The following is a 9,430-nucleotide window of genomic DNA, read 5'->3' as shown; positions in this document are numbered from 1 at the left end:
TAGAGATGGGTTTTCACCATGTTTCCCAGGCTGATCTTGAACTCCTGGGCTCAAGCAATTCCCCTGGCTCGGCCTCCCAAAATTCTGGGATTACAGGCTTGAGCCACCACGCCTGGCTCTGAGTAAAGATTAAGGGAAGCCGTGGTGCTATTGCAATAGGGTACCAGGCAGCTTAACCAAAGCAGAAGGGAACCTCGGAGAACCCCAGAGAGTCACCATAAAGTGAGTGCTGGAGGAGCTGAACTTCAGTCAGCACGGGTGCTGGACAGCATAAGGTGCACAGTGTTAGTAATTCCGCCCTCTGTCCTGGGAGCAAGGTGTATGGAGAAACCTGTAGCACTTTATGACCATCAGAATCAAGTCTTTTTCAAAAAGTCCATAAAGTACTCTTTGACCTGTGTATATAACAAGAGGCTTTCTCAAATCTCAGAGAAATGAATTGGAGAAAACCACTGTTTACATGGTAGAGTGTGTCTCCTTCACATACGTCTTATTTGAAATTAATCATGACGTTGCAACACCAAGCGATTCCAAACAATCTGCTAGGAGTCACTATTGCTGATGATTGCTTAATCTATTCATAGGTAATCAAGAGGATGTTAATAAAACATGAGTCAGACAGCCTTCGGCTTTCTAGAAGGGCAAGGACTCTATATATACAGAGGGAGCTTCCCAGCTGGGATATTGAAGCAGTAGGGAGCTGAGAACCCATCACTTGCCTTGCACTGAGAAGGAAGACAAAGGCCAATATGCACAGCTATCCTCCGCTGCTGCTGCTGCTGTTCTGGGGTGTGGTGTCTCATGGCTTCCCAGCGACTCTAGAAACACAAGAGCAAGATGTGGAGATAGTCCAGGTAAATGCTACATTGCAAATGACAATAATGCAAATCTTTAGTTTGTGTATTTCCACAGAAATGAAATGGAGTTTTTTAAGGTTGGATTTCCTATAAAGACAATTTTATTTTGCTAGAAACACCACTCTCCCACAAAAATATATCTAGCCATGCATAGGCTCTCCTTTTCCAGTTGGAGATGAGAGGGAACTAAAGGAATGGTATTCAAACCTCTCTTACAAATTTTAGACTTGCCACAGTATGGAAATCTTGCTCTACTATGAAGTTCATAGTTCACAGTACCTAATAGAGGGGAATTTCTACTCTGAAATTTCATTTCTCACCAAAGATAAGGATAAAAGCAATTGTGAAACCTAAACACAAGCTTTAAAAGCAGTTCTCTGTCTTGGCTAAAACTTAATGCCATTGGTTTTTAGAATAATGAGAAAGATTTCCCATGCAGTGTTTTGATAATTTTCTTTTGTCAGAAATACCTGGAACAATACTACAACCTGAAGAATGACGGCAAGCAAGTTGAAAAGAAGAGAAGCAGTGGCCCAGTGGTTGAAAAATTGAAGCAAATGCAGGAATTCTTTGGGCTGAAAGTGACGGGGAAACCAGATGCTGAAACCCTGAACGTGATGAAGCAGCCCAGATGTGGAGTGCCTGATGTGGCTCGGTTCGTCCTCACTGAGGGGAACCCTCGATGGGAGAAAACACATCTGACCTACAGGTAGCCAGACTGAGGGCCAGAGTGAGAGAGCTATTTCCCATAACAGTGGTTAAGAAGTCAGATCCAACATGTCTCTGTTTTTTTATTTCATTCTAAGGATTGAAAATTACACTCCAGATTTGCCAAGAGCAGATGTGGACCAGGCCATTGAGAAAGCCTTTCAACTCTGGAGTAATGTCACACCTCTGACATTCACCAAGGTCCCTAAGGGTCAAGCAGACATAATGATATCTTTTGTCAGGGGAGGTACGTTCTTTTCGTAGCACCTTAACCTCACCTTGTCCCTAAATTTCACAGCTTTCTAACTGGAGTTGCTTGTTTAAAAGGAATGTTGATTTTATGGACTCAAAGAGAGAAACTGCATCACATTTGATGGAGGTCTATTGGTCCCTTAACAAAGCTAATGCTTGCCCTTCTAGCTTAGCCTACATAAGAACCACAAGGACTCCTCATTGATTACTGTTTCTTTCAGATCATCAGGATAATTCTCCCTTTGATGGACCTGGAGGAAATCTTGCTCATGCTTTTCAACCAGGCCCAGGTATTGGAGGGGATGCTCATTTTGATGAAGATGAAACGTGGACCAACAATTTCAGAGGTAAGCCAATCAAATTTGCTTCTCTCAATTCTCCCACCCCTTCATGTTTGACTGTAATATTGGTTGATTTAGTTGACCAATATTAGTTGATTTAGAATGCATTTGTAGAAGTATATATTTTTCTATTACCACTCAGAAAATTAGTGATACACTTAGAAAAGTGAGATGTCATGTCTGCTAGCTAACAATATCTTAGCAATGACAAGTAGGCCACTCTAAAATTTTTATTAAGAAAATGTTGAAAACTTTGATGTTTAACTTGTAGTCATCACCACTGAATCTTTTTCATTAGAAGAAAACAGCAAAATTTAATAGTGGTCATAAACTTATGTGGAAATTAAAGAAAAGGAAGGTTTCTGTGTTTTCCAAAATTTCCAGCAGTCAACATTTATCAGCTTTATAAATAAGAAAAATATTAAATGTTAATAAAACTTTATTGCTTATCTGTGAACTAATATGTCATTTAATCATTGGTAAGGTTGACTAATCTGTGGTAGGCTTTTAGTCAGCTGTGTTTGTCTTTTAATTGTAACAGTGTAATCATAGAGTTTAGGTTTTAACATGTGTCTTCATTATTAATAAACACATGCCTTCTGCCTTTGGAAGAAAGATATACACACATATATTTCAAAAAGTCACTGAGAAAATAGGAACATTCATCCTTGTAGTTGTAAATTATTTGTTAGTTAAATGCCTCAAAAAGGAATACATTTCAAATAGTTAAAATGGATTTATTGGCTTTTTTAGAGTACAACTTATATCGTGTTGCGGCTCATGAACTTGGCCATTCCCTTGGACTCTCTCATTCTACTGATATCGGGGCTCTGATGTTCCCCAGCTACACCTTCAGTGGTAATGTTCAGCTGGCTCAGGATGACATTGATGGCATCCAAGCCATATATGGTGAGTATGGAGAATAATGTTATGGACAAGGGCCTGGTGGTCTTTATACCTGCTTTAAATAAAACAGCCATTAATGATACCCCTGAAGAAGCTGTCCTCATGGTTTATGTAGTTTTCTAATACTCCACAAAACTAACTCCAGGTATTTTATTTTCCTTAGGAAAGTCCCAAAATCCTGTCCAGCCTACAGGCCCACAAACCCCACAAGTGTGTGACAGCAAGCTAACCTTTGATGCTATAACTACGATTCGGGGAGAAGTGTTTTTCTTTAAAGACAGGTAAGATGTCAGTTCTTCTTTATGATCTACATTTGTAATAATAACAACATTCACTACTATGGTAACTATTATGCTTCACGTGTTACTTATTTCACACTTATTTACATCTATAATTATATGGTAGCAAATGCATGCATTTGTACAACAGAATGTACTTGTAACAACTTTGTTTTTTCACATGTATTAAGTCATCTGATTCTAAGAAAATATAATTGCTTTAGAAAATCAGTATGTATAATCCCATTTTATAGATCAGCAAAGTAAGTCAGAGAGATGGAAAGAGATCTCTTGGGGCCACAGAGCTCATTGGTGGCACAGCAGTTATTGGTCTTCTGTCTCCTACTTCAGGTCTCTTTTCATTATGCCACTCTTTATGGTGAGGAGTCTCATAGGACTTTCTTAGGAGAAAGTGGTCCTTTCCATAGCAACATCTTACTGATGAGGGTTGCATGGCCATCCTTTAATCATCACTCCTGCCATCCTGGAAAAATGGTCCTCCCAAAGTCTACGATCGTGAAGGGTCTCTGTTGCCCCCTGGAGGCCCAGAGAAGAGAAGGCAGGGAACCAATGCTGGAAAAGTTCCCAAGAACCGAAATCCCTCCTCGGACAGATAGGGGCAGCCACAACATGGTGCTTTCCTCTTCAAAGGAGAATCCTAAAATTCCCTCTGCAGTGTGTGGGCTCAAAAAGATTGGGGTCATCTCACATGCAAGGAGCAGGCCTGCTCTCTGTACCATAGCGATTCCTAAAGGATCAGGCAAAATAATAACACACTCTTCTGTTGTATTGTTACACACCGCATTTGGTGAATGACGCAGTCTACAGAAAGATCAGCACATAGAAAGTCAGGGTGACCTGAAAGGCTCGTTCTCTTCAGCCTCTCAGGGTGCTGTGGCCCTGCTTTACTACTCTGTGGTCGCGTCTATCCCAGAATTCAGGGCACTGGCTCATAATTGGCTCACAATTATCTTTTACGCTTAAAAGTAAAGAGCCCCCTCTTTACTTTTAAGCGTAAAAGATAAGGCTGGATGTAAACTATACAGGGTGTGGTTCAATGCTAGGACAAGTTAAGAAAACACATGGTTTTAAAGGAAACCTCTCAGTACAGCAGGACACACCTATCAAACCAAATATTACTACAAGAAACAGGCTCAATTTCAGGATTTTCCAGTATTGAAAGGATACAGAGATCATTTAAATGTTGCCATGTCAGAGAGACATGAAAGGCTAGAGAAAGAGATAGCAACTGATTTGCCCAAGGCATCACAGCCAGGCAGAGGCAGGACTGGACCTAGAAGTCAGGTTTCTGATGGCCAGGGTCATACGTAGGCTTCCCTGTGGCCTGGAATCTGGAGAACTCTTCTGTGTCAGCCCTCATGACAGTTTATTCTGTGCTGTTACCCTAGTCCCTACAAGCTCTATAATCCACTTTGTATAAGTACTACTGACCGAGGGACCACAAAGGGAGTGGCTGCCAGAGCTGAGTTTAAATAACCTTAGCCTCTTACTAGCTAGGTGGCCTTCAACACCTCCCTTAGGCTCCCCGACCTCAGTTTCTCATCCTCAAATACTTTCTTGTAGTGTCCTTGTAAGGAGTGTAAGGAGTGGGCCTGGTGTGCTGTAAGGAGTGTAAGGATGTGAGAAGTGTAAGGATGTAAGGAGTGGGCCTGGTGTGCTGTAAGTACTCACTAAATATAGGATATTAGAGTCGTGGTCCAGCTGGTAATGTGCACAGCTGACTCCTAATGGCTCACCAAGGCCGACTGTTAAATTTCGAAGAATTTTGCAAGTTAGCTGTGAACCATAGCCATTATTAAAAACTATATTATAGGCGAGGCTCAGTGTCTCACACTTGCAATCCCAGCACTTTGGGAGGCTGAGGCGGGGAAATCATTTGAGGTCAGGAGTTCAAGACCAGCCTGGCCAACATAGTGAAACCCTGTCTCTACTAAAAGTACAAAAATTAGCTGGGCATGTTGGCCTGTACCTGTAACCTCAGCTACTCAGGAGGTTGAGGCAGGAGAATCCTTGAACCTGGGAGGAAGAGGTTGCAGTGAGCCAAGATTGCACCACTGAACTCTAGCCTGGGCAGCAGAGTGAGCCCCTGTCTCAAAAATAAATGAATTAAATAAATAATAAACAGATAAAACTTAAAGTATATAAACAAAATTAAGTTACATTAAAATGAAAGGTAATAAAAGTAATCAAAACTCATCACTTTGTCATAATTTTTACTGCATTTTTCTACTTATTTATGTTCTTAAAGTTACATATGCCTGTTTTATTTGTATGCTATACAACGGTGCTCCACTGAGACTCTTTAAATTCATCATAATGGGAGTATTTTAACGAAGGGAAATAAGCAAATTCTATAAACCAACCCTCCTTTGGAGAGCTGAATGTTAAACATTTACCAGCACACCACTAGTGCCAGCAACAAGAAGGAGCTGGATGCCTGCCAGAGATTACCACACATTAGATGCAAACTTTTCTTTCTTTTTTTTTTTGAATCAGATTCTACATGCGCACAAATCCCTTCTACCCAGAAGTTGAGCTCAATTTCATTTCTGTTTTCTGGCCACAATTGCCAAATGGCCTTGAAGCTGCTTATGAATTTGCCGACAGAGATGAAGTCCGGTTTTTCAAAGGTAATCCTTCTAATTATTTTTCATTGTTTTTACAAATTAATTTTTCATTCCCTTTTGGGCTGAGATATAAGAGTACCAGCTACATTCTCTCCAGGGACTATTGAAAATCTCAGTCTCACCAACCAAATCAATGAAAGTCCAGCAACTTAACTGAACAGCGTGTAGTACAGTTTGGAGTCATTTTAAACAAAAGGCAAATGACTGTAAATAGAATGTTCTCACCTTTTTAATGAATCTAGATTTCCAAAAATGTTTTCTGCACAAACTGTGTATTTAAAAGCCCCTCCAAAAATGTTTTCCACACAAACTGTGTATTTAAAGCCCCCTCCATATTCCTGGGAACACTCAAAGTAAAAATCGAGACTTGCACCAGTCCTGCAGAGGATGGAACAGAAGGATTTTGTTGGTATCATTTCCTAGACTCTATCTTAACCCAGACCACCCTCTTGAGAATGGGGGAGTCTCCAGCAGGCAGCCAGATAAGAGATGCTGCAGCCCTGCTGGGAGAGTGTGGTCCTCAGACCAGCAGCGCTGGCATCACCTGACAGTCTATTGCAGATTCAGAATTTCAGTTCCCACTTCAGATCTTCTTTGATAGAATCTGAATTTTAACAAGTTTCCTGGGCAGTACATATGACGTCAAATTATGAGAAGTTCTGAATTGAATGGGAGAAACTTCTTTGATTCTGCCAGATTGAAACACAATCCAGTGATCAGCTCCCGGCTTTGAAGGCACTATGCCATGACATATGTGTTTAGCATAGTACAATGAGTAAAACATTTGACTCAGCCACACACTCAAGGCAAAGAATTAAATCCAGGTCAGATGGACCAGATGCTTTGAAACAGGATTTCTAGCCTTTAAATTATGAAATTAAATGGATATTAGAGACAAAACGTTATAAAATCCTTTTTCATGAGGGGTAGATAGCACGTGTACAATGAGAAAAATCTTGGCTTTTAGTATATGAGATCGGCTTTATGTGATGAAGGGCTTACTGAGTATAAACACAGAATCTGGACACAGCATTAATTCAAGTATTTGGAACTGTCTTCTAGTCAAGTGCAGTGATTTGAATCCAGAATCGCAAATCCTTACAGGTTGGGAGTCACTACAGCACTCCGCCCTTTCGATACAAATGGTTTGAACATTTGCAGTCCATGAGCAAAGCTGGAGAACTGAAGTTTATGTCACCAAGGTGGCATCACTAACTCTTTAGTCATTTGAACATCTGACTTTGGAAAGAAGCCCCCAATTCCATAAATGAGTCATTCTCAAAGCTTGCTGCAGATTAGAATCACCTAGGAAGCTTCAAAAGATAGACACATTTAATTGGTCTGGAATAGGGTCCTGGCATCAGTATTTTAAAATATCTCCCTAGATAATTCTAATCTGTAGCCAGGGCACTGTGCTAGCATGTGAAACTAAGAACTTAGCTAGAAATTCACCTTAATGTCTATGGAAGTCTTGGGCAAGTGTTTTCATCACTGTTTCTTGACTGGCAGGGAATAAGTACTGGGCTGCTCAGGGACAGAATGTGCTACACGGATACCCCAAGGACATCTACAGCTCCTTTGGCTTCCCTAGAACTGTGAAGCATATTGATGCTGCTCTTTCTGAGGAAAATACTGGAAAAACCTACTTCTTTGTTGGTAACAAATACTGGAGGTAAGTTTAAGTGCAGAAAATGTTACGGTCTCAGTTCTTTCTACATAAAAAGTTCTAGATTGCACCATTTCAAAGTGAGTCTCAGAGTGCCTTGGCCAAGCATCCTTTTCTGTGAAGGGCTGGTGCCAGCCTATTATCTAGTCTGTTGACCAATAATCATCACAAAATGCCTGTACTGGGATTCCAGAGAATGTATGGGGATGAATTTTAAAAAGATGGAGAATTAAGGGCATTCATCTTAACCAAGCTACTTCGGCCAAAAGGAACTTATCTTCCATAGCATGTTACCTCAATAAGACATAATGTAGAACCTACCGGATAATTCGATGTTGGACTTCAGAGAGCCTTATAAACCTTTTAGTTCACCCCACATTCCACCTTACCCCAACTACTCCCCATTTTACAAATGATCTATAAAATGAAATATTCTGGTTAAATTCCTGATGGTATATTTTCTGTAATGATTTTGAGAGTCTACATGTTTAGCAAAAGGTCTGACACTCTTAACATTTTTCTGAGCAGGTATGATGAATATAAACGATCTATGGATGCAGGTTATCCCAAAATGATAGCAGATGACTTTCCTGGAATTGGCCACAAGGTTGATGCAGTTTTCATGAAAGATGGTAAGCAAATATATATATATTTCCTCCATTTCATTGCCCTAGCAGTAGCATCATAAATGCCAGTTGGAACAGCAAATATCAAAAATATCTGTGTTTTGTTTTGTTTCTAGGATTTTTTTATTTCTTTCATAAAACAAGGCAATACAAATTTGAACCTGAAACGAAGAGAATTTTGACTCTCCAGAAAGCTAATAGCTGGTTCAACTGCAGAAAAAATTGAACATTACTAATTTGAATGTAAAATACGTTATGTGAGTCCAAAGAAGTTGTTTTCCTGAAGAACTGTTTTTCCGTCATTTTTAACCTCTGGAATCACTGTTATATGGAATATAATCTTATTTATACCTCATTCAGCATATTTTTTTACGATTTAGAATGTAGCCCTTTTTGTACTAATATAATTTAGTTCTACAAATGGTGAGTAAGAAAAGTCAAGTTTGTGGCTTATGGACTCAACTGGGCCAGAGTTGCAAAGATCTTTTCTAGAGTATACAACTCTGACATTGATCCCAGAGAGCACCTTCAGTGACAAACATATCCGTTCAAGACAGAAAGAGACCGGAGACATGAGTCTTCACCGGAGGAAAATCAGCTAAAGAACACATGCACAGTCACTGGTGTCACCCTGGCTGGGAAAGGGATAACTCTTCTTACACAAAATAAAGTGTTTTATGTTTGGAATGAAGTCGACCTTGTTTCTACTGTTTTATACCCTTTCTATGATATTTATTATTGTTTTCTAATGACAAAGCCACACTCACAAAGACCGTTTTTCAAATTTGAAATGGGAAGTAGACAATATAAAAAATATTCATGTGGGAAATTAGGATATACAAAAAACTCAAATATTCTCTATTTACATACAATGTATATTATATAAACTGGGGGTGGGGGTATTCATTCCCCTTGCCCCATGTATGGATTCCAAAAGAGATTTTGGTTAAAATCAATGACATCGTGATAGAGCGTTCTAAGTGTATATCATTTTCTCTCTTCTGAACACATGGGAGGGTTCCATTTTCCCACAGTCCAACTCCTTGCAGTAGCAAAGAGAGCATGGGTGATGGGCAGTGGGGCACCCGACTACTTCTAGCCAGTGGGTTGCATGAAGAAGTGACAAATGACATTTTCAGACTCCAACA

General features: G+C 39.9%; 1 protein-coding gene across 1 annotated transcript; it reads left to right on the top strand.

The window, feature by feature from the left end:
• The first annotated feature begins 681 nt into the window (after positions 1-681).
• Positions 682-8,973, top strand: MMP1 (matrix metallopeptidase 1). Its single transcript, XM_012455240.2, has 10 exons — positions 682-854; positions 1,322-1,566; positions 1,664-1,812; positions 2,039-2,164; positions 2,912-3,067; positions 3,228-3,345; positions 5,860-5,993; positions 7,500-7,662; positions 8,185-8,288; positions 8,399-8,973. The coding sequence occupies exons 1-10, from the start codon at positions 750-752 to the stop codon at positions 8,506-8,508; spliced, it is 1,410 nt and encodes a 469-aa protein (XP_012310663.2). The 5' UTR covers positions 682-749; the 3' UTR covers positions 8,509-8,973.
• The last annotated feature ends 457 nt before the right edge of the window (positions 8,974-9,430 follow it).

This window comes from Aotus nancymaae, unplaced genomic scaffold, assembly GCF_030222135.1.
Source record: "Aotus nancymaae isolate 86718 unplaced genomic scaffold, 86718_ANA_hifiasm-v0.15.2.pri h1tg000012l, whole genome shotgun sequence".
Lineage (NCBI taxonomy): Eukaryota > Metazoa > Chordata > Mammalia > Primates > Aotidae > Aotus > Aotus nancymaae.
The sequence above is the reverse complement of the archived record's forward strand: the minus strand, read 5'-3'. Positions and strand labels throughout refer to the sequence as shown.

Excerpts from the sequence above, each read along its gene's own strand:
- MMP1 (XM_012455240.2), top strand. The coding sequence starts at position 750 with ATGCACAGCTATCCTCCGCTGCTGCTGCTGCTGTTCTGGGGTGTGGTG. Across the intron at positions 3,346-5,859 it reads GTGTTTTTCTTTAAAGACAG|ATTCTACATGCGCACAAATC; the intron begins GTAAGATGTCAG and ends TTTTTGAATCAG. Across the intron at positions 8,289-8,398 it reads TGCAGTTTTCATGAAAGATG|GATTTTTTTATTTCTTTCAT; the intron begins GTAAGCAAATAT and ends TTTTGTTTCTAG.